The 25,808-nt window shown below is 39.0% G+C and overlaps 1 protein-coding gene across 9 annotated transcripts in view; it reads left to right on the forward strand.

Annotated features, from left to right (window-relative positions):
* Positions 1-25,014, forward strand: part of LOC126199173 (protein kinase C and casein kinase substrate in neurons protein 1-like) — a 626,821-nt gene extending 601,807 nt beyond the window's left edge. For all 9 annotated transcript variants that reach the window (XM_049935943.1, XM_049935942.1, XM_049935940.1 and 6 more), the window contains 3 exons: positions 4,493-4,641; positions 10,967-11,121; positions 23,900-25,014. In XM_049935943.1, the coding sequence (XP_049791900.1) occupies positions 4,493-4,641; positions 10,967-11,121; positions 23,900-24,012 (417 nt within the window). In that variant the 3' untranslated portion in view covers positions 24,013-25,014. The remainder of the gene's footprint in view (positions 1-4,492; positions 4,642-10,966; positions 11,122-23,899) is intronic.
* The last annotated feature ends 794 nt before the right edge of the window (positions 25,015-25,808 follow it).

Here is a 25,808-nt window from a genome sequence, read left to right on the forward strand (position 1 = left end):
AGTTAATATCTCTGGAACAATGATGTATCATTTCAATTTTGCTCGGTAGTGTAGTCCATTGTTTTCTCAACAGATCTTGGTGAGTGTTTATCCGCAAACGACAGTGCAGTGTTAAATGAAGTAAGATTGTCATTTGAGTAATGCAAGGCCATATTGAAGTGGTACTGAAAGTGTGAAAACATGACGGAGGTACAACGGCAATGTGTACAGAACTTTGCCACCAACACGTAAATGTCTCTGCTAAATTTGAAGCAGATGGTACTGTTCACGACGTGCATAAGGAAAGGTATGGCCGATCAAAACATCACCAAGTCCAGCCTTCCAGTGCTGCTGTGTTGCAACATTTTGCTAGGTCACCTGAAAAATCTGTGAAGCAGGCCACACGTAAAAGCGGAGTGAGCTGATCAAGTGTATGACGAATTCTGAAGGCTGCAAAGTGGAAAGTGTACCTTCCAAGATCACTGTAAGCTATGAATGAGGACGAGCTGGATGAAAGCTGGAGTACTGTGAATTGTTCAAAGTCATGTTTCGTGAGAATGAACAGTTTACAGGGATGGTTATCTGGTCTGACGAGACATAATTCAAACTGAACAGTACTGTAAACCACCACAACTGCTTTTACTGGGCTCCTGAAAATCCTCGTGTTCACGTGGACAAACATGTTAATCTACTGTGTGTGATGTGGTCTGACATCACACAGTTTGATTGGCTTATTCTTCTTTGATGGTACTATAACGGGTGATGTGCATTTTCATATACGGCAAACATCAATTTTACCTGTCATCTGAGAGATGTTTGGAAATGAAAGATTTGACTTACAAAAAGATAGCACTCCGCCTCACTACCATAGAGATGTCGGAGCCTACTTGGATGAAAATGTGAAGTACCTGGATGCCGGATTGGTTGAAGAGGAGCTGTTGAGTACCCACCACAGTCTCCAGACCTTACACTTCTGGACTTGTACCTTTGGGGACCCTGAAAAATAAAGTTCATCAACAGAAGCCAGCAACACTGAATGAGCTACAAGAGACCATCAAGGTGCCCTGTGCAGCTATCACACTGGCAACACTGACAGCCATAGTTCAGTCAAAAGTTCAGTGGCATCGAAGTTGTTTGGCTGCTAATGGGGGCACTTAACACACAAAATAATCTTCTCCCCATGCAAGAATTGTTACAGTGTATGATTTTATTCCGTTAATATTGACTATCAAAGAGTGTGTACATTTTTCTGGGCCACTCTGTATTTGCTCAAATGCAGTAGTGTGTTTAGAACTGTGAAATGACAGAGGACTACCTACCTTCACTTACAGGCGACGGTGTAGAAAGAAAAATAAAGACATAATGCGTGGAAACAGCATTCTGCAGCACACTTAGAGACAGCCTTAGTCAATAGGTACTGGAGGGGAGAGAAAAGGGAGTGAGCAGTAGAGGTTTAAATTATGCCAGGGAACAGCTGCACTTAGATATACAGAAGAATAAATACAAAATTTACAGGAGCAGCTGAAAACTTGGTAGATAAACTCCAGCAGGTATACATGTCCCTTAGCCTATAGCTGCTGTGAAACTGTCCTGTTATGGAACTGTTTTGCTTACCACAGCCTGTTAGACTATTACAGTGGGATTTCCTGTGTCTTGTCATTGACGCTAATTCCTGTGTATCTTGTAGTGTCTAAAAGCATGTTTAATAAGCAGGATTCGAAGCAAATTATCCACACCTAATCATACTATCACTTCTGCCAATCTCCAAGATAGAGGTACAATTAAATGTATCTGAAAGATACCCATTTGACACACATAAAGAGTTAATTCTTAACAACTAGACACAGACTTGGAATGACTGCTTTTCACTGGCAGCACTCTCTCAGTAGAGCCACTAAAGTGTGCCAGGTGGACCAGTTCAAAACTTCAACTTCACCACAGCCCCAGGATCGTGACTAAGGTATTAGAAGAGTGCTGCTTTTTCAAAGGCTGGTAGGCAACATTCTATGGCTCCAGGATATAGGTTTATCTTTTTGCAAAAGATCAACACTTAATATAATTCACCAACAGTGAAGGAACTTTATTCTCAGTTAAAGTAGCTGCTTGTTATTGGAATTTTGTATTAATTTCCTTGTAATGGATTTTGGTGATGCAGTACATTCTGTACAGGGCCAAGAGTCCTGAAATAGAACATGAAACTGTGGCCTTTGTTAGATTTTTGCTTACCAAATTCACCAAATGAGCTGCAGATCAGTTAACAAGTAGAAATTGCCCCGTGTGCAGCACAAGTAGTTGTAAGAAAATTTTCTCATATGATACACGATGACCAAGTGTAATGACTTTTTCATTAGTGAAGCAACAAACTCAAATCTTCCTTCCTTAAAAGTTGATGAATAAGCCATGAAACGGCTTTGGAGGTTTCTTGGTTGTAACTATTGTAAAATGCTTGTGTTACTGTTGAACTTAAAACAACTTAGCTTTGCTTGATTAACATTTTATTGTAAGTAACCACTCTAAAACTGCTTTCATTAAAGTGTAACGCAGAATACCTGTGCTATCTTAATTTCCATAAAGTGACAGATAAAATTCTGCCTTAGAGCTAATAAATAACATTTTGACACACCATCTGTAAAATACAATCTGCTCTTTCCGTCTCGTCTACCAGTAATTTATTATAATTGACCTAATGCTGCTAGTTTTAGTTATATGATGCCAATATGCTAATGGCTTATCTACAATCCCTTGATGCTTATATTAATAATAATAATAACAATAATAATAAAGCTACTACCTACACTAACAACTAACTGTAAGAGTTGAGCTGTAAATTAAACATAAGGAATGGAAAAGAATAAAAAGTACTATTAACATGTGTACAACACTAAACGTATAATAATGGTATTTTCAATTGTTCTGTTGAAAAAATCCTTCAAGCTGACTAGGAACATTTACAGTTAAATGAAACTCATTAAATTCAGTCACCTTGTGACACATTTCTTGACCCTTCATAAAAAGAACTTTAGTGAAAAACAGTCAGGAGGTAGGGAATAAACCGGAATTGGTCATAATTCCATCTGTCGCTCTATGGATCCAGAATATTTTTATTAATTTTAATGCTGTAAATTTTCTATCAGCATTTGCAACTGTTATAGGCGCTGTTAAAAAAATAAGTAGGAGTATAAACAATTTACCAAATTGTTAGGTACAGGACAAAACATTGTCTGAAGATTCATTTATTGGTACATGGTGTCTCTTGTGCTCCTTAGTGTGAGGAACACAAGGTTATACACTGTCATAGCAGTGTTCTAACAGACATCAAACAATGGAAACTCCAGCTAGGAATATCAACAATGTAGGAAAAGACAGATTGCTACTTACCATAAAGAAAACATGTCAAGTTGCTGACAGACACAGTTAAGACACTTGCATAGGCACAATTAAGACTGTCACATAAAGTTTCACTTTCAGCCACGGCCTTCATCAGTAAAAGAAAGTGTGTCTCTCTCTTTTACTGATGAAGGCTGGGACCGAAAGCTTTATGCGAGTGTCTTAATTGTGTCTGTCTGCACCTTGAAGTCCCTTCTTTACGGTAAGTAGCAATCTGCCTTTTCCTACATTAGTGCGCCAAGAGAGATGTTCATAATGCTACAAGGGCACTGTCGAGAGGCATGCCTCACTCTAGGGCATGGGTGTCGCTCCTATGGCCACAGAAGTAAAGCCTTTGTATTGTGCTGACCAGGAAGCAAAAACTAAAAAACTAACAAATTAGGTTCTCTATCTGTGAACATTATTGGCAAAGTGGCTCCTTAGTTTGTCGGTTCAGTAGAGATGACTCGGGGGGAGGGGGGGGGGGGCAGTTTACATGTGAAGGGTGTTAGAAAGCTATTGCATTAAGACGCTCCAGATGACAATCAACAGGTGATTCTGTGCATGCATACACTGGCCTGTACGTAAACAGTATCATGAACTTTGAATGGTGTTTGAGTCTTGTTGCAGCTATTACTCAGTTTATAGAAAGATATGTCGCAATGAAAGAAATAATAATTTTAGCAGCTTTGTGCTGTTTTTCTTTATAATTTTCAATGTATTACTTAGATTGAATTTGAGTAATGGCATTTTATGTTAAAAACTTTCTGCATTGGTATAGAGCACAAACAATATCATTTTATTTCTTGCTAGTGTTTAAATTTTTGGAATGTAAATGAATTTATGAAATGTAAATGAATATTCTAGTGTGAGAGGGAAAGAGCTTTCAAAAATTCGTTATCAGCCAAATGGCATAATGTAGGAAAAAAACTTTGCAATGTTAAAGCACATAGGTGTCAGAATTTTTAAATAGCATCCTCAGTATAGGAATTGATTAAATTTGTTAATTATGTCTTGTCATCATATAGGAAAAGAAATAACAAACTCATTCTTAAATAATGGGGTACACAGTTTAACATGATAGTGTTTGGTGATTTGTTTAAATATGTGTAGGGATGTCTGTCATTGTCCTTTTTCTTTTGTTCAGGATTTCCCACCAGCTAATAACAAAGCTGCAAAGAAAGCAACAGGACGTGTGATTTCAACAGATGTTACAGCTGACAGTAAAGTGGAGAGTATAAGTACCTCAAAAGCCAAGGAGAAAGCTGATACTGCTAATAGGACGTCTACTATTACGTAAGTAGCACAGAGAAACAAAAAAGCTGTGTCAGCTGTTCTTTGGCACTTTACTCCTATGTATATGTCTTTAATGTATGGGCAAATCCGTAAGGCACTAAAATTGTTCCATTAAAACTTGTCAATGTTTAGAAGTACACGTTTATGTGGTCAGTAATTTATGTGCTTAGCTTCACGTTACAGTCTACATCAGACCATATTATGGGTGATTGGGCTGCCTTTCCTTTCACCCATTGCCCCCCCCCCCCCCCTATTCCCCCTGTCCCAGGGAGCTCGCATTACTGTCGTGACTACATGCTTGGCCAAAACAGGGCCCAGCCTTTGCAGTGCTGCTTCCTTTTCTGTGCTGCAAGTCCATCTGTCTGCTATACCTGCCTTACCATTGGATGGTGTCCTTGATGCTGAGCCTGCTTGGATTTGGTTTTTGGTTTTGGTTTTGGACACTCAGGTTTCCTACCTCTGGGGAACCTGCTGCACCTCAGTTGTATAAGGCTTACCCAAGCAAGTGGAGCTATGTTTGGGTGGACGTTTCATCCTCAGCTGCTCGTGGGAACACCCCGAACTGACTCAGAATTCCTACCACTGGTGATCGCAATGCCCCAGCAGTATCTTCAGATGGAAAAAATTATTACAATGCAGAGAGATAATGAACCCACAATGTTTCCTTCCTTGGCTATGCCATGGGAAGAGGGAGAATCCAGACATCTGGAAGCCCACACTTCACTGAATTCTTGGTATGTACTTAGATTGAAGGGGATGCTTTTACTGCTATGAAACCTTTATTTTTTGTCGAAAACATTGAAGGTAAATTGGGGTAAGTTGTCTCTAGGAAAAATGCTAAATGGTTTGTGATTAATTAAAACTTCCTCTGCTGCCCAATCTACAGCTCTTTAGGGCATGTGATCGTCCAGGTGACAAGTGTGTGATCACCGTTCCACACAAAACATTGAACATGGTCCAAGGAATCATCTCCCACGGAGAACTTACACTCCAAGCAGATGCAGAACTCTGAACTTATCTCCAGCAGTGAGATGTAATTTTTTTCAGATACATACAGAAAGGCCCCAAGGATAATCATATGGATACAGGTGCCTTTATCTTAGCCTTTGGAGGTCATTGTGTATAGGTGTTATGTGTAATTGTATATCCCACTGCCCATGAGGAGCTTCAGATGTTAATGCTTTGGGCATATGTCATCCTGCTGCAATGTGGATCCAAAATGCGGCAGCTGTGGACAATCACTCCATGAAGGTAGTCTTTGTGAACATTCACCTTTGTGAGTCCCTTATGTGAACATCACCCTTCATATTCGCCAGTTTGCCTAGTTTTCAGGAAAGAACAGAAGATCCAGGAATACCGTATTTACTCGAATCTAAGCTGCACTCGAATCTAAGCTGCACCTAAAAAATGAAACTCGAAATCAAGGAAAAAACATTTCCCGAATCTAAGCCGCACCTGAAATTTGAGACTTGAAATTCAAGGGGAGAGAAAAGTTTTAAGCCGCACCTCCAAACTGAAACAATGTTGGTCCATTGTAATATGAGACACAATTTAGGTCGAATGAATGATGATACAGCTACAGTAGTTTGGTTAGAGTCATAAGCTTAGCAGTTAAGCTTTACCAGGTAGCCATTGCTATGCGTCAGACACTCTGTCCGTATTTATACGGGTACCCTTCCTTTTTCACGTGCTTCGTCTGGTTTGAATCGATTGCTTATTTTTCTTTGATCTGATAAGTTCCATTCTCTTTGTTATAGGTGTTTACGTCACTGTAAGCTGAAAATGCATTATTGTACTGTGTCATGCATTGTTTGTCGCATTCTGATAATGTGTGTTTACGACCTGTCGCTTGCTTTTGTGCGCGCTACCGCCGCTTACAATAAAAAAAAAGAGAGGAATTGTCCCATTAGCGAAACAATGGCAAGAGACTGCTATTTGTTGTTACTTACACTGCTGCTTTCTTTGATAATGATCAACAAGAACCAAATAATAGACTGTGTATGATAGAAGATGTTCTGAATGAGAGTTTAGCTAAAATTTTTCTCCGTTTGAAAATCTTTGCAGATGCCTCTTTTGTACATTACATTCTGCACAGCAATTAGTCATCTTAGATTTAAAAATCTAGACAATTGCCGTGCTTCATTTCTGACTGTATCACTATTAGGCATAAGAATAATACGAATATAAACATGACACAATATGTATATTCTTCTGTGTTTGCTGTTGTCTCACACTAGTTTCGTAGTTTATTACGCTGACAGGATTTAAATGAGATAGCAGCAAACATGAAAGAATACATGGCAAAATGTTTATATTCGTATTATTCTTATGGTGAAGAGAATACTGCATGTGATTAGAGTTCATAAAAGTTTCTATTAGCAACCACCTCTTCTCACAGGTAGGAAAAAATTCAGAACGTAGAGTTGGCCGTATTGAAAAAACATCCCAAACAGTCTTGCCAGTCGGACCATAGAAATGCTGCTACATTCGAAGATGAACAATACGGAATTTGTATTTACTTCGTTGGATAATGTATGAAAATGCAGTGGTCGAAACTCTGGGTGGAGAAAAAAAGCTCATCTTCCACCTTTTTTTAAATTTATTTACTGATGCAGAGGTTTTGGCGCCAGTATTTATCTTTGTGCCTGCGAAGCATGCCTGTGTAGCGCTACATATATTCAACGGCTGAAGTTGGTTATGGTGGCACCTACCAACATTTTTCAGAATTTCTGCTTACTTTGCACTCGATTCTAAGCCGCAGGCGGTTTTTTGGATTACAAAAACCAGAAAAAAGTGCGGCTTAGATTCGAGTAAATACGGTACAAACACATCGACCACCTGTCAGATACCGAAGCATGGAAAAAATAGGAAAGTGTACATCCTGTGGATATGATAATCACACTGACATCATGACCATCACCTCATACCTCAACTTTTCTGAACAAGATCTCCCATCACACTCCTCTCATTTGGTTCCCAATAGGGAACCATTTCCTACACCCGGCCAGAGAAGAGTTCTCCTTCTCCAGTGTCTATCAGTAACAGGGTTCCCTTTCAGGACCCCTTCTCCTGACAAATACCATACCAGAAGCCTGATGTCAAACAATGGCTGAAGGATGAGATTTTCACTCTGCAGTGGAGTGTGCGCTGATATGAAACTTCCTGGCAGATTAAAACTGTGTGCGCCGACCAAGACTTGTACTCGGGACCTTTGCCTTTCGCGGGCAAGTGCTCTACCATCTGAGCTACCGAAGCACGACTCACGCCCGGCCCTCACAGCTTTACTTCTGCCAGTATCCGCAGGAGAGCTTCTGTAAAGTTTGGAAGGTAGGAGTCGTGCTTCTGTAGCTCAGATGCTGGAGCACTTGCCTGCGAAAGGCAAAGGTCCCGAGTTCGAGTCTTGGTCGGCGCACACAGTTTTAATCTGCCAGGAAGTTTCAATGGCTGAAGGAGCCATCCACTCTTCATCTGCCCCATGCTCACTGTGAATAGCCCCTTAAACCAACCTTGCCCACCAAAGGTTATGGAGGAGGAGGAGAAGAACTGGGAAAAGGCTCCTCCTGTGCCTCCAGAGGCACCATATCCCCCCCCCCCCCCCACACACACACACACACTACCCCATACATTTGGCTTCTGAGCCAATGTTTGTGGTTGTGGTTCCATCCCCACTGGAGACTGGCAGTGATCCTGTGGCTTGACCATTCCTCCCCGCCCTTTCACACCTAACTTGGCCATCAGTCACTTGATCATTAAGGGCTTTTCTTTGCCTCAGCCATTACATTTGCCACCTCTCTGTCGAATTTTATCGATGAGTTTGTGCAAGGCATCTCAGATATGATCATAGACGCCACTGGAAATGCTATTCCACTTTCTGCAGCTTAATGCTCTCTGCTTCCTTGCCCATACATCTTGGGTGCAGATCATGCTACTCTTACCTGTAAGTACTGGCCACAGTTTCATCTTGACTGTACTGTGGTTGCCAGCAGCTCCTTCAGCTTCAAACCGTTGGACCTAGCCCACCATCATAGTATACATCTGGCTACTGGTGCCTTTTGGGCTAGTCCTGTAGACAGTCTCCTTGCCACACATCAGATTTGTCAAGTGCCAGCTCATCATCTCCTATGCAGTCACTTCTGCCAAGATTTTTCCTCCCTGGACTGTGCTTTCCATGTTTTCTTGTGCCTTCCTCCTTGGATGGTGCTCAGGTCTTGTATTAGGTCCAATCTCTTTCTAGGTCCTAAAGTCTAACTGCCATTCTCCCTCCCCTTCCTACCCCCACCCCCATGGTCTTTCAGCATCTGTTATGTCCAGTTTTTCAATTGTTCCCAATTTTACACTGACAGCTTTAAAACTGTGGATCAGGCAGGATATGCTTTTACATCTCCTTCCAGTGTGGAACGCCTGTCACTGCCGGGAATTTGTCGTATATTTATGCCAGAGCTTATAGCTGTTAGCAGAGACCTCCGTTTTATTAAATGGGCCTCCCTTGACTGTTCTTTAACATTTACTGACTCAGTGAGCGGTCTCCAGGCTATCGACTGATGCTATTCTTGCCACCCTTTGGTCTCCGCTATTCATGCCATTCTCGCTGACCTTTGATGTGCTGCTTGTTCAGTTGTTTTACTCTACATATGGAGTATTGTGGGTGTCTGGGAGAATGAATTGGCTGACCACTTGGCTAGAGAATGACTTAATTTCTACTGATTCACTTTGCTGATCCCAGGTGCAGATTTGAGGGTGTGCATGAGATTTGTGCTTGCTCAGAAATGCAATGACATATGGTGGGCTACTGCCACGTCTAATAAACTCCACACGGTCAAGGAGACTACAGCAGGGTGGCACTCTTCCTTCCATTTCTGCTGGTGGAATGAATCCACAGTCCTGTATCATCACCACATTGGTCATACCAGGTTAACTCAAACTGCAACCAGTTGCTTTTTTGGAAACTTATGTATTCATTCTGTGAACCAGTTTTTGAACTTCTTCAGGCTCATCTTCTGATGGTTTTCCAGAAGTTACATGGCTATTTCAGGCATAATCCTAGGTGCTGGCTCTGAGACAAGATGATGAAACATGCTTTAATGCATCCCCATGAATATTGTTTATCTTTCGATTTGTATCGAACATTTAGTTTCATACTTCTGTCTACTTGTCACAGAGCCAGCACCCAACATTATGCTTGAAATAACTACGTAACTTCTGGAAAACAATCTGATGAGCCTGAAAAGGTTCAGAAACTGGTTCATAGAATGAATAGATAACTATTTCAAAAAGTGACTGGTTGCAATTTTATGAATTTCCATTTGATAAACAGTCATGGGTTCTAAAACAACCATAATGCCTCTAATATGTGGGCGTTTAAACTGGTTCTGTTTTCTCCATGAAAGTGGTTTTTATTGTCAGTTATAAGATTTTAATCTACTTCTGGAGCAGGGGCAGAGTGGTTGGGGATGGAACATATCCCGCTGTATGCTAGGTCTGGAGGATTTCAGACCCTCCCTCCATGACTAGACTGCTCTTTTCATCCCTCTTTTACTCTGCTTTAATCACTTTTAGAATTGGTTTGCCTCTTTTTGCCACACCAATTGTCTGTTCTAGGTGCTTCATTCTGTTGAATAATGGGCGCTCTTGACAGTACTGGATTGCGGGTGGGGCAGCTGTGGATGGGACATTTACTGTCACATGCAGAGCCCCGGGGACAGCCACCTGCTGACTTCCCTATCTCCTTCATCTTGCTTTTAGTATTGGCGGTACAAAAGATGTTCATTATGTTTTTAGTCTTCTCCCTTTTACTGTTATGAATCTACCAACTTGATCTGAAAACGTTCCTGGTGGATGTCTTTTCTTTTGGGTGCACCACTCTTGGGTCAAGAGTTTTTTTGGTCCCTTGTCCCACCAATCAACTAACCATCAATCTATCCAGGAATTTCCATTGTTGACATTATGATATCATTTAAAATCCTACTTGAATTCAGATTGATGGATGAAAGTGCTGTTTTCTTTCATATTTTGGACTCTGTAAACATATTTTACTATTTGTATTCGGTATTCTGATGTAATAATTTTTGGAATGTGCTGAGTGATTCAAAAGAAGTGAAATTCCTAGCAGCATGATGTATTTTTTACAGTTACGCACAAGAAATATGGGATTTTTTTAAATAAGAAAAGGTATTAAAATTTCAGTTAGGAAATTTGTTGAGGAAATTCTACTGTAATGTAGTCTTGTACAGTGTTTAGTTATACCCAATTTGAACAATGACAGTCAGCAGCTTTTTAATACACATCATTGAGAAGCAAGCAAATAGTATCTTTCTCCATATTACAGGAATGGCACAAGACAAGAAGCTAATCCATTTGAAGAAGATGAATGGGACGAAGATGCAGGGGAAGCCTTAGTTGACCATGGTGAACCTGGTGTTCCCGTGAGAGCGCTTTATGACTATGAAGGGGCAGAGTCAGATGAACTCAGCTTCAAACAAGGTAAAATAATGTTTCTTGAAATTTGCTGTTTCAGTTGATCATTAAGCCCATTTTTCATGAGAGACTATCTGGTCAAAATAGACTAATCAAAGTACGTGCACCTTTCATGCCTGCTGTAAATCAGCAACCAACCACTTCGCGTATGTGTCTGTGACGTCATTATTCTCCTCAAGCTCGCTTCTGTTATAGAAACTAATTTTGTGCTTTCGTGTCTTCTTAATCATTATGTTGTTTGCTTTGTTTCCATAACAATTGCAAAGTTTCATAAGATCTTGGTATTCTTTTTTCCTAGTAGTGTTCTTCTAGTCTACATGAGAGACGAAATATCTGAAAGCAAAAAGTATCTACGTTCTACAGAGGAAAAGAACATACCCTGTACATAAATAAGAATGTAAATATGTAAACGTGTGTAACGGAAATTAGTTAAACAGTGAAAAAGTTAACATCAATGGATGAGAATAATAATTTTCGTTGTTATTTGGTGGTTAGCAATAAAACACCAAACGAGGATAAAGCTAAAAGACGCTGTTTACTGCATTATGCATATTTTCTGATGTGTTTCCAAGTATATATTTTCTCCAGCAAATAAATGTATATGTTCTGAAATGTTTGGATGAAACTTTTCCTATTTTTTTCAGTTATCAGGAGTGTGAACACTTTCACATTTGACGAGAACTTCCAGTATGAATTCTGCTTCAGCCATTGATAAACCCCATTGTCATTGCTTGTTCCTACATTTTGCGAGTACATTTCGATTTTTCCATAAAGGGATAGTCCCTCATAACCTCATTTTCACTATTCAGATGCCAAACTGCGCAGCTGACAGCTCTCACAACACCGACAATTTTGACACTAATGTGTAAATGAAAATGACCACTCAAAACAAAAGATACTCACAAGGGAACCTCCCCATCGCACCCCCCTCAGATTTAGTTATAAGTTGGCACAGTGGATAGACCTTGAAAAACTGAAAACAGATCAATTGAGAAAACAGGAAGAAGTTGTGTGGAACTGTGAAAAAATAAGCAAAATATACAAACAGAGTAGTTCATGGGAAGATATGCAATGTCAAGGAGACCGAGAACGCAGGAGCGCCGTGGTCTCGTGGTAACGTGAGCAGCTGCGGAACGAAAGGTCCTAGGTTCAAATCTACTGTCGAGTGAAAACTTTAATTTTTTATTTTCAGTTTATGTGACAAACTCTTATGTTTTCATCACTTTTTTGGGAGTGATTATCGCATCCACAAGAGAACCTAAATCGGGCAAGGTAGAAGAATCTTTCTACCCCTTCGCCAAGTGTACAAGTTAGGTGGGTCGACAACATATTCCTGTCATGTGACGCACATGCCGTCACCAGTGTCGTATAGAATATATCAGATATGTTTTCCTGTGGAGGAATTGGTTGACCTATGACCTTGCGATCAAATGTTTTCGGTTCCCATTGGAGAGGCACGTCCTTTCGTCTACTAATCGCACGGTTTTGCGATGCGGTCGCAAAACACAGACAGTAAACTTATTACAGTGAACAAAGACGTCAATGAACGAACGGACAGATAATAACTATGCAAAAATAAAGAAAATAAAATTTTCACTCGAGGGAAGACTTGAACCAAGGACCTCTCATTCAGCAGCTGCTCACGCTACCACGGGACCACGACGCTCCTGAGCTCATTTTGTCCATGATGTTGCCTATGCGACCCGTGGACTATTCAGTTTGTATATTTTGCTTATTTTTTCACAGTTCCACACAACTTCTTCCTGTTTTCTCAATTGATCTGTGTTCAGTTTATCAAGGCCTATCCACTGTGCCAACTTATAACTAAATCTGAGGGGGGTGCGATGGGGAGGTTCCCTTGTCAGTACGGGAATGGAATGACAGGAGCACTGCAGTACACACACTTGTCTCAAGTAGTCAGTTGAGACAAGAAAATCAATCATATAAAAGGGGCTTTAGATACGGAAAACTATCTGTTTTGCGTGATTAAGTGTAGAGAATACATTGCCTATGTATGCAACATAAAAATAAGGCTAAATGTTTGAATGGATGTTAAGAGTGAGTGGAATGAAGGTTTCATGCAAACTAAGAAAATTTAGTAGCTTTTTATTTTAAAATAATTGTGAAACAGAAGTACACTAAACATTCTTTCTCATGTGGTTGCAAATTTAATATTGTAAACAGTGGCAGATTTAAAATTTTTGTACCCCTAGGCACACTGCAGTATATGCACACCTGCAAAAATATGTTTTAAATAATAACTCTACAGCTTTTGAATCACAATAAATGTTCTTTAAGCTGCTAACAATAAATCACATTATAACCTAAAAATTTTTAAAACTAATATGAAGAAATAAACAAAACTTAACAGTCAGAAAAATTTGCATCTGGCTTTGATGGCAGCAAACTCGTTAATCATTACTTAATAGCTGAGATGGCCATCTGTTTGGAGGTCAGCTTCGATGTGAAGAATGGACAAGGTGTTAAATCTCTCCTCATACAAGGTAGAATGCAGGTATGGTTTCAGCCTTTTAAGAGCCGAAAACAAGCATTCTGTAAATGCCTTACATAGAAACATTCTAAGAGCAATGTCAACATTCAGAAACCTGGACTATAACTGCTTCTTTCGTAGAAGTTTACTCACTTCAGCTGGTACTTTACTATTCTCTTAAGATTTCAAATGTGCCATGAAATGCACACGTTCACTTGGGAAGGAAGGTTGTAAATTAATTTCAGACGACACTTGGAGTTTTGCTGTGTGTACAGATCTAATGTCTGGTGAACTATTCGTAAGTTTACTGAAAACTGTGAAGGGGCCTAAAATAACAGTGCTTTATAACTTTCCTTCCTCCTCACTAATGCAACATACAAGGTGTTGAGTATTAGGAAAAATGTTTTGACTGTAAATTTCTCCCTATCAGTCAGAAAAACTACTTCAGTGGCCACTTCTTCATCAACTTAAAGTTTCAGTTTCCTTGATTTTTTATAGGTGCATTTGTAATCCAAATCAGTTTTAATGTCCATGGATTTATTTTCATAATGGCAGAACATGCCATGAACAAAGCTAATAAACTCTTCAAGTGATTCATATAATTCAAGCACTATTTCGATGTCAATATTGACTTTCCAATTTCGTATTTACACTATTAAATCTCTGGAATATGCCCTTCCAAACTGTCATCGTGAATACTTTTTCTAGTCTACTTACTTGTTTCAGTAAAGCTGAAGCTTCAGTTTGCATAAGTGGTTTCTCACAGGTATTCTTGGTAAAGTATGAGAGTATATATATAAAGCTCTCCCAATTTTCATTTAGACTTACACATGCTTCCTCTCTTGCTGACCAACATGTTTTTGATAAACTTTTAGCTGTTTTACATCATGGTTTCACAGAAGAAAGTAGTTTATCCCAGGGTTGAGTAGAACCAGAGAAAAAATTATAAACGTTTTGCACTAAACTGAAAAATGAAGATGCTTCCTGACAACAGCTTGCACCACAAGTGCCCACAAAATTCAAAGAATGTACTGCACAAGGCACATAATGCACTTTTAGATTTTGTTCTTTAGTTAAAGCCTGAAAAAAGAGAAAAAAGTAAGAAGTGTAGGCTCCTAATAAGTTGCTTGCATTGTCTTATTACTGGCTTCTACAGTCAGTAAAATCAATAGAATTTGTAGGCATGATTCAGATGGGCTTTCAGACTTACGTCCCAGGTTTGGTAAAAACAGAATGAAACATTCAACAGACTCACCATTCTCCTTCGTATATGTTAATACTAAGATAATTGATCAAAATGTGATATGTCTGCAGTAGAATCTACTATTACAGAGGAATATTTGAACTGCTTGTTATCGCTTATAATGATTATTTTTATTCATTCAGAAAGTAGCTCTATTATTTCATCACAGTTTGTTGAAGATACATAACTTGTGTGTCCCTGCCCTGGATTTCTGTATGCTATAAGTTCAAGAGACCTCATAAATTGACCTTTATGTATGAGTGGAATTTTTCACTGTGTTCACGTAGAGGGTGTCCACAATTTGTTAGCTTCTTCACTATTGCAAACACCCTTTTCAACACATTGCGCCAGAACATTTTTCTCTCAACATGTGACTTTAAATGGTTTTCTACCATTCCACATGAGTTTTCTCTGTTTTAAAAGTGATAACTAATAATTTTTGTGCTCAAGTGACTATTCATGATGAGATAAAATATTAGAAATATTTCTCCAATCTGAAATACCAATAGTAGCAATCATTGTCTTACCTCCAAACAATTTACACAGTGCACAAAAAATAGCACCAATGCTGCAGGAGTATATTAAGTAATCACGCAAAGTTGCTTCATCATTTTAAAGTTTATGATAAAATAAATTTTTGTTCAAATATCTGGTTTTACTGCCTGTTGACCTTTGTGAATTAGAAAGATCACCATTACAATTTGGAATAATGCCACAGTGTAAAACTATGTCGATTGATGATTCGATATTATTTCTTTTTGTAATATTTGATAAGACACTTAGGTTCTTGTGAGATTCGGATTCAGGAACAATTTGTTATTCTTCATTTTTAACTATTGTTTCATTTTCATTTGCTTCTTTCACTATGGTTGTAGAGCTAGACTACTTGAAGTCAAACTACAGACATTCTTCTGCGAAGAATTTTTAGAACATTTGCTTCTTGTTCTCACTTTCCCTTCACTAATTTCTCCCTTCACTAATTTCTGAAATGCCGTCCCACTTAATTTTTCACGTTGATTTTTGTCACTCTTATTCATGTTAAAGACACTTATGAAATTATCAACAGCCACCAACATGAAAGAAAATAAGTTTGTAAATAAAAGTATCCCCTTCAAAATCATACAACACAAGCACGAAGCTTTTTACTTGAGACATGACAGTGATCATTTGACTAGCTTGGATTACTTGACCCCATTTGCTATGAAATAAAATTGTCAAGATAAGAATGACAGTGCAGAGTAATTTAATTTCATTGTTGCTTCTTTCTCTATTTTCAATGAACAGAAGTCAGAAGCTGAAAGAATTCTCTGAATAATAATATTTCAAAGCTCGTATTGTCGACTGTCATCCTGATAGCTTACTTTAAGATATCATTGAACAATTTCGTAAACACGATTCCGGACATAAATTGTGTGAATTTTCATTCAGTCACAAAGTAAACTAATATTATTTCAAAGCTTGTGTATTATCATTTGCCATTAATATGGCATGTTAAAACTGCCAAGTTATTTTACAATCTTAATAATTTTTTGTCATTTGCAAGCACACTTACTTTCAAATGTTAAATGTTAAAATAAATACAGTGCAAAAAATGCTGCTCTCTAAAGCTGTTGCTCCTGGGCCCATGCCTAGTGGGCCTGCATGTAAATCCACCTTTAATTGTGAAACAGAATGAAGAAAAATTGGCAAAATGTTGGTTACAGAACAAAAATACTCTTATTGTTCCAAAAACTTCCTGTAACTTAATCGGAGGTTACTAAAACACAACAAAAATAAATAATTCAGGAGTAGGGAAAAAAAAAAGAAACCCTCACGGTGTCATTGACTGGCACAAATAAAGGAACACAATTGTTGTGTGTGTCTGTCGACAGCTCCATGTTTCTGCTACTCAGTGAGTTATTTTTTTTGTTCATAAATTATTTAGATTCTGCTGGAACTTTCCATACTGGAAATAAAATTTATCAATAAATGTAAGAAGTAAGATTCATTATATTCCCAACAATCAATAACCAGCGTGTTACATGTACACTAATGGTTTTGAAAATTGATACATCTAACGTACATTTGAACAGACATAACGTTGTATGTGTATTAGGTACAGCATGATACACAAATGGTAGCAATTACAGGATGTGTGTCATCTCTGACTCAGAGAGTTTAATATAGTTTGAAATTGTGATGTTCTACAATTGGAGTGTCTAGACATTGTGGCATGGAGTCAGAGAGGGCCTGGATATGTTCTTAGGACTTCCCCTTCATGCCTTTTGTGTGGAAGTTTACAAAGCATCAGTAGTGGCTGCTAGACGACCGTGATAACATAAGTTACTGTCCAACCTCATTTCGGAAATGGCAGGCAAACGAGCAGGTTGGGGAAGTGTTGCCATTTGTTGTTCTTAGCAGTATTATCCAGCTGTAATATGGCATGTGGAGTTGCCTGAAGGAATAGCAGTCACTTAACATAAAAACTTCCTTGATACATTGATAGCTGAGATCAAAATCGCATGATGTATCACATGCCATCTAAGACCACCAGACTTGGTGCCTGTTCACTATATTGTCCAACAGTAAAGGTTGCAAGATGATGGTCATCGTAGTAGCAGTTGTTCACTATATTGTCCGACAGTAAAGGTTGCTAGATGATGGTCATCGTAGTAGCATTGGGAACATGTGCAGCTATCACTGTAAGATGGATTAGAATGGGAAGCTACGAGATGAAATGTGACAATGTAAAAAACTCATTTCACAGAGATAAACCGCTCTGACCCATTTGAATTCCCCACATGTCAGGCCGTTTCATTACAGTGAACAGTGCTGGCACCCACGTTTACATGTACACTTCATTTGACTGTTCTTTGCATTGGCCTGGCAAAAAAACTGACTTTTCTGGCCAGATGTTTGGGAGTTGCAGGTGCAGCTGTACATGCCACAGGAAAACCAGGAAAAACACACAAATTTTTTAATCTTTGGGGAATTTTTTCATCCAGGAGAAAACCAAGAAAAAACCCAGGAACTTTTTTTTGGAATTATGGGAATTTTTCATTATTTTAGTTTTCAGTTAAATTTTTACGATTTGACGGGTAAGGACTGATAAGCTAACAAAGAATTTTACTTTAGTACAGAATAATATTGCAGTAAAACATAAACGAGTGAATAATAATAAAATAAAACTGAAGCATCTGCTGACAGCAAAATGCATCAAACGCTTAAAGACGAAGACTATGCAATACTTTGTAACTACAAACTACTGATGAGCTTTACGTCGCAACTGTTTACATTAGGTTCGTTTGTGCAGTTTCCAGCGGGCTCACGCACATGTACAGAGCTGAAGTTACGTTTGAGTGGCACCTTCTCCTGCTTTTGGCTACTTGAAGCATGGCTGTTGGCTGTTTAAGCAGTAGCATCAAGCAACCAGGTGCTACCTCACATCAAATGGAAACAAAATGGATTTCTGTGGCTGGGAGCTGTCAAATGAATTAAAATACATTCACATAATTACAGGAGACTGAAATATGTTGTTAGTTTCAGTTTTCTGATTGTTATTTTATTTCCATGTTATTGGCAATTGAGCATTAATCATCTCGCAGAACAAAGAAGTTATTTTTGTTGGTTAAGTAAAGGAGTTTGGCTTTTATTAATCTTTTCCACAGAGGCAGTCAATTTATTTGAAGCAAAGTGTTTCATTCCACACTATTGGCTAGGTTCAACTATTCGCTGAATTTCAAGCACATGCTTTCATCTTCTGGCATGTATGACATTAGGCCATAATAAAGAACCTAACATGAAGTAACACAGTACTGGTACTCTGAGAAAACTGGCATCCCAAAAACCACACTGAAAAGCTTAATACCAAGTCGGGACCTACTTCAGTGTGTATCTGGACATATGAATATGCATTTTAAGCTGAATTGTGCATTTCAGTGTGGGTTGCAAAATTCCAGTGGTCTTGGAGTCTTCTCTGGTGTCCTGTTTCTTTTATGCTGTAATGTGAGGTCTCTTAATGTTGTTCAAATATGTATATACATACTATGGTATACATACATGCTATACATATATGTAAATGTTCACGTAATGATGACTTAAGCACGCAAATTTGGTCAGTAATATTGAATAAAATGTTTTGTTTCAAATATATTGACAGCTTTAGCAGAATTTTACAAATCTGCCTTCCATGAAATACAGTGCTTTTCAGTTGCAAGATATGTTACTACAGTTGTCATGTACTTCCTCTACGCTTTACATTATTTCTTAATTTCTGTTGTTTACGCCTTAATTTTACAGAACGCCATTCTTTGGAAAATTATAGACTGTCAGCCCATAGTGTTTTATCATTGTAACTCCCCACAAAGCTTTATACACTACTGGCCATTAAAATTGCTACGCCAAGAAGAAATGCAGATGATAAACGGGTATTCATTGGACAAATATATTATACTAGAACTAACATATGATTACATTTTCACGCAATTTGGGTGCATAGGTCCTGAGAAATCAGTACCCAGAAAAACCACCTCTGGCCGTAATAACGGCCTTGATACGGCTGGGCATTGAGTCAAACAGAGCTTGGGTGGCGTGTACAGGTACAGCTGCCCATGCAGCTTCAACACGATACCACAGTTCATCAAGAGTAGTGACTGGCGTATTGTGATGAGCCAGTTGCTCGGCCACCATTGACCAGATGTTTTCAATTGGTGAGAGATCTGGAGAACGTGCTGGCCAGGGCAGCAGTCGAACATTTTCTGTATCCAGAAAGGCCCGTACAGGACCTGCAACATGCGGTCGTGCATTGTCCTGCTGAACTGTAGGGTTTCGCAGGGATCGAATGAAGGGGAGAGCCACGGGTCTTATCACATCTGAAATGTAACATCCACTGTTCAAAGTGCCGTCAATGTGAACAAGAGGTGACTGAGACATGTGACCAATGGCACCCCATACCATCACACTGGGTGATACGCCAGTATGGCGATGACGAATACACGCTTCCAATGTGCGTTCACTGCGATTTCGCATAACACGGATGCGACCATCATGATGCTGTAAATAGAACCTGGATTCATACGAAAAAAATGACGTTTTGCCATTCGTGCACCCAGGTTCGTCGTTGAGTACACCATCGCAGGCACTCCTGTCTGTGATGCAGCATCAGGGGTAACCGCAGCCATGGTCTCTGAGCTGATAGTCTATGCTGCTGTAAACGTCGTTGAACTGTTCGTGCAGATGATTGTTGTCTTGCAAGCGTCCCCATCTGTTGACTCAGGGATCGAGACGTGGCTGCACGATCTGTTACAGCCATGTGGATAAGATGCCTGTCATCTCGACTGCTAGTGATACGAGGTCATTGGGATCCAGCACGGCGTTCCGTATTACCCTCCTGAACCCACCGATTCCATATTCTGCTAACAGTCATTGGATCTCAGCCAATGCGAGCAGCAATGTCGCAATACGATAAACTGCAATTGCGATAGGCTACAATCCGACCTTTATCAAAGTTGGAAACGTGATGGTACGCATTTATCCTCCTTACATGAGGCATCATAACAACGTTTCACGAGGCAACGCCGGTCAACTGCTGTTTATGTATGAGAATTTGGTTGGAAACTTTCCTCATGTCAGCACGTTGTAGGTGTTGCCACCAGCGCCAACCTTGTGTGAATGCTCTGAAAAGCTAATCATTTGCATATCACAGCATCTTCTTCTTGTCGGTTAAATTTTGCGTCTGTAGCACATCATCTTCGTGGTATGGCAATTTTAATGGCCAGTAGCGTAGTTGCTCCTGGAGTCAAATAAAAATTACAAATTACAGTTTCTTGGCTTTACAGATAGACTTGTTAATTTTTCACACAGTTTGAAAAAGTCATAAAAAACTTACTGTCCTTAGTGCTAGTGTATACAAGCAACTTTTTATTTTTGCACAAAGTCTGTAGTCTGTCTTACTAATTTTTTGTACTGCTCTATGGCTGCAAACCTGGTTGGAAATACTACATAACAGTATTGCAGAGTATGAATTAAAAAAAAAATCTTTGTTAAAGTCACCACATAGCAAAATATTAGAGTAGAGTTGTAGAGTCTGCTTTGGAAATGAATGTTATGCCAAGGACTGCTTTCTTATTTTGCATACCTTGTCTGGATAGGATAGGATGTGATATAACAACTGTCCTAAATACAATAGCTTTGTATGTCCCTTCCGAACAAAATGACACAGTGCTGCATGTAGTCACATGATGCACCAGTACACACACACATTTACAAACAGAAATGTGATGAAAGGCTTTATGAGCAGAGTATGTCATCATAGCTGTGCATGCGCATGCGCAGTAACGCATGTTTTCTGGTGCTCTCTGGTAGCTACTCAAACTAACCTATTTCTAACAGGTCGCTAATGGTGGTTTGAAAAGCATTACTTTCAAAATAAATTTCCTTGTTACGCAAGATGAGTTATGTAATGTGTGAAAACGTGAGATGAATTTCTTAAATCAAAAAATGTTTGACTCTCATTCAAAACTTAGTGCTTTGAGAACCAGCCACTTACAAAAATTTTGGAGCCATAAGACGAGCCATTTATGTCATTATTTAAAATTTTACTGACACATTTGTGTTCGAGGTATTTTAAAGAGTAACAAACACAGACATGAACTATGACTGGTTGAGACAAGCGTATCACAAGTCTATAAAAACTTTTGTCATTCAAAGAATTGATAAGTATTACAGCTATGAGGAAAAAGTGTATTTTTAAACAGGAAATCTGGGATTTTTTTTTGCTGGTGTATACACCCCGAGGTGGAACATATTCTACATGAGCTGAAGAATTAATAACTGTTCAAGCCAGTATTTCAGTATATTGCAGTTCTCACAAATACACTGACTGATCAAAAGTATCAGAACACCTATTAAAGGATATTAATATGGGTTGCATCCAGCCTTCGCCTCTGACAGCATGAACTTTGCTGGGAACACTTTCAGTGAAGTATCTGACTTGTTATGGATGAATGGCAGCACATTCATCAAGAGCCAAAACCATAGAAGGTAGTGATGTAGGACACAAGTGTCTGGAATGCTGCTTTATGACAGAGTGCATTCTCATGCTGATACAATCAACTGTCATCGCCGAACTGCTCCTCTTCTTTATGCAGTACACAATGCTGTAAAATCTGTTCATTTCTTTCCACGTGTATTGTTATTGTTTTCTTAAACACAGTAAGACGACCATCCCATAACAACGAAAAATACCTCCATTCTGTAAACCACCATCTCCGTACTTCAATTTTGGCACTACACCTGATAGCAAGTAACATTCTCCAGGCATTCATCAAATACAAATCTATCCTTTGGATTGCTACCGGTTATAGCGTGATTCACACTCCAAATAATTGATGTTCAGTCATCTATTTTGCAGTGGCATTGCTCTTTACACTTTATGAAGCTTCATGTATCACTGACCATAGAAATGTATGGCTTATGACAAGTTGCTCGATCATTGTATTCCGTTCTTTTCAACTCAAGGTGCACAGTCATTGTGCTAGCTGGACTGTTGTTACCACTGTCGAACTCGCAGTAATTATTTCCACTGATTTCATGTGATTTTTTTTTTACAACCACCTTCTTCAGTGCTCGGACAGCCCCTCCTCATCAGTACATGAGATCTACCTGGTCTTCATTTAAGTGTGATAGTTCCTTCCTGCCGGCTGGTGTGGCCGTGCGGTTAAAGGCGCTTCAGTCTGGAACCGCGTGACCGCTACGGTCGCAGGTTCGAATCCTGCCTCGGGCATGGGTGTGCGTGATGTCCTTAGGTTAGTTAGGTTTAATTAGTTCTAAGTTCTAGGCGACTGATGACCTCAGACGTTAAGTCGCATAGTGCTCAGAGCCATTTGAACCATTTGAGTTCCTTCCTGTGTCTTTTCACAATCACATCACATCACAAACAGTCGACTTCGGAAGATTTAGAAGAGTTCAAATGTCCATGATAGGATGTCATCTGAGTAATAATTCAATGGTTAGTCCAAGTTTGAAGTCACGGAGCTGGCCTGATAAGATAGTGCATATGAAACTGATTGATTAGCTCTGTGGCCAAGAGTAAGGGCATAAATACAAAGGTTTAAAGTTTGATAATCAGTCAGTAATATGACTTTTTATATAATTTTTTGCTTCTTCCATCTCTGTAAACATTTACAAAATACATATTTTACTCTTTGCTGGAAACGGGGGTGGGGGAGGGGGCAGTATGTTTAGACAGAAAGAGTGAAAGTGAGATCTGCATCCAGCATACCTAATTAAATTTGCTGACACTGAAAAATCCAGGATGGAATAACTATAATATTTTGAAGAGGATAGATAGTTACTCACCATATAGAGCAGATATTGAATCACACATAGGCACAACAGAAAGACTGCTTATATGAGAGCTTTTGGTCAAAAGGTCTTCTTTTAATGTAGAAAACACACAGATGTTTACACAAGGAAAATGCACGCGCGATCACGTTCTCTGGCTGCTGAGACCAGACTTGGATTTTCTGTGGATTTCCTAATTCACCTGATGCAAATGTCTAGGAGCTTCCTTCAAAACAGCCAGGTCCAATTTGTTTTATTAGTCTTGGCCAATAGAAGTCTACTTTCCACCTCTAATGGCTGTACCAATGTCAGGATGTTAAACTTGTGCCATTCTTCATTACATTCAGTACTTCTACCATGGATAAATGCAGACTCTTGTTAAAAAGGCCATAAAAATATTTTGGGGGGAAGTTTGCATTATGTGTTAGGAAAACTTAGAGGTTTTCCTGGTGGATACTTGAGGTAGGCTGTTACGCCATTAAAAGCCACATTTTTCAATAAGTGACAGCCATACGTGTACAACAGCTACCTATAAAAATGGTATTATGCATTTATTTTATAGCTCTAAGAGTGTCTTTGTGATCTGAATACCTCGGCATATGTCTGTGTTTAGATTTGAGACATGGATCTGGGGAAATTTGGTCTGTAATTCATGTCCTTACTTCATGTGTCACAGTAAGATTCCCATTTTAATTCATAGTCTGTACTAAACTGTATTTTTTGCACAGGTGACGTGTTTGAAAAGCTCGAAGACGAAGATGAACAAGGATGGTGCAAAGGCCGTAAGGATGGCCGTGTAGGGCTGTACCCTGCTAACTATGTGGAACCTGTGGCGCAGTAGTGGCCAATACAGGATCTGCTGATGTGTAAGCTACTTGGCGATGTCTTCCTGCTGCTTGTCTGTCTCGGGCAGGTTGCATTTTCCCTCGCCACACTTCACAGCAAACTACTACAACACAGACAGGATGTCAAGGTGCCACACGTTTAGGAAATGTGTTTGGTGCTGTTACTAGTGAAATGGCTTTGTGCCCGTAAATTTCTCAGCTCTTAAAAGAAATGGAGTGATCCCTTTCCGCTTCCCCAGAGATCCTGGCTTGTACAGTAAACATTAATGTGTCGTTAGCAGTTAAAGGAGACATGATGTGAGTTTTACTGCACTACTGTGCATTCTAAACTGTGGACCAAAGTCTATGCTTTTCTGTGTATAAAACATACTAAGATGTATTTTATTGCAGTTTCATGATGATGTTTGTCTCAAATTTTTGATGATGTATAACACTAAATGATTATTTAAATTATCAGAATATTGTTTTTCTTTTAAAAACACAAGGCTTTTTGTGAGCATGAACTATTCCTTGGTTACTGGTGGTAAGCTGAAGTTACAGTATTTTGTGGGTTTTTTTCCCCCCAGACTGTATTTGCGTTTTTATTATGCAACTTGTTTGTGTTCACACAAAGTTGTATAACATTTGCTCCTCCCTCCTCTCTTTCCCAAACCATTGTTCAATCTGTGAGTGACCCAAGTGCCAGCCACATACTATATAGTACATGCTACACTGCCTGGTGCAGAGAAAAAAATTAATCAAAATAATGTTAAGCAGCCATAATGGACATTTCTGTAAATATGTAACCAGTTACACCTTGGTAATGCCATTTGTAAAATAATGCATTCACAGATAAGGCTGTGCATCTTCAGCAGGTGTCAATCAAAGCGAGAACACTCATTCCTTCATTATATTCAGTGATTCTGTTATAGGCCTAAGACATTGTAGATTAACGAGTACAAGACTTGGTGTAAATAATGTAGACATGAATGTCATTAAACTGGATTCGTATGATAAAAGTATGTTTATTGTAATAAATTATATATAAATCATGTAAAAGATACGCTTTGTCTTGGGACACAAAATAGTTAAGGAAAAAACCTGTGGTTTGTAAATAATTTGCAACAGACTGCATCCACTTTCCTTGCAATGAATACATTTTGTCGGTGGTTGAGAGAGAGAGAGAGAGAGAGAGAGAGAGAGAGAGAGAGAGCGCACACACACACACACACACACACACACACACTCACATTTGCACCGTATTCATAATGGCAATGCACACGTCTTGAAGATAATCAATAAGAATTCTCGAAGTCATCCGGCACCCAGAACTCTGTAGTATTAAACAACAGGACAACAAATGGAGAAACCCAAGGCACGTTAAGACTTCCCTGTGAAACACACAATATCAAAGTGAAGTGAGGGTGCTTCAGTCGGCTAGAATGCCAAAATAAAACTGGCAGATCCTTAATTAATTAGAAGTAGGACAAGGCTGTTGACACCATAATTTAAGCAACTGTAACTGTTATATTGTTTTTGTATAACAGTAACCTTTAGATTAATAGAAAGTGTTGCCTTTATAAAGTAAAGCGATGTGCACTACACTGCTTTTGAACTTACACATGTTTTCATAAAGTGATTTTTAAAAAAAATACCATTTCTGAAAACAGAAACCAACTTGATTATTTTACACAAAAATATTTAGCAATGAAGCTTATCTTATGTTCAGTAATCATATTTCTGTCTCTTTTGTGATACAAGTATTTATTTTGTATTGCATGTTTTCAAGCACAGTATGAGTTTGCACTTGCTA

This window comes from Schistocerca nitens, chromosome 8, assembly GCF_023898315.1.
Source record: "Schistocerca nitens isolate TAMUIC-IGC-003100 chromosome 8, iqSchNite1.1, whole genome shotgun sequence".
NCBI lineage: Eukaryota > Metazoa > Arthropoda > Insecta > Orthoptera > Acrididae > Schistocerca > Schistocerca nitens.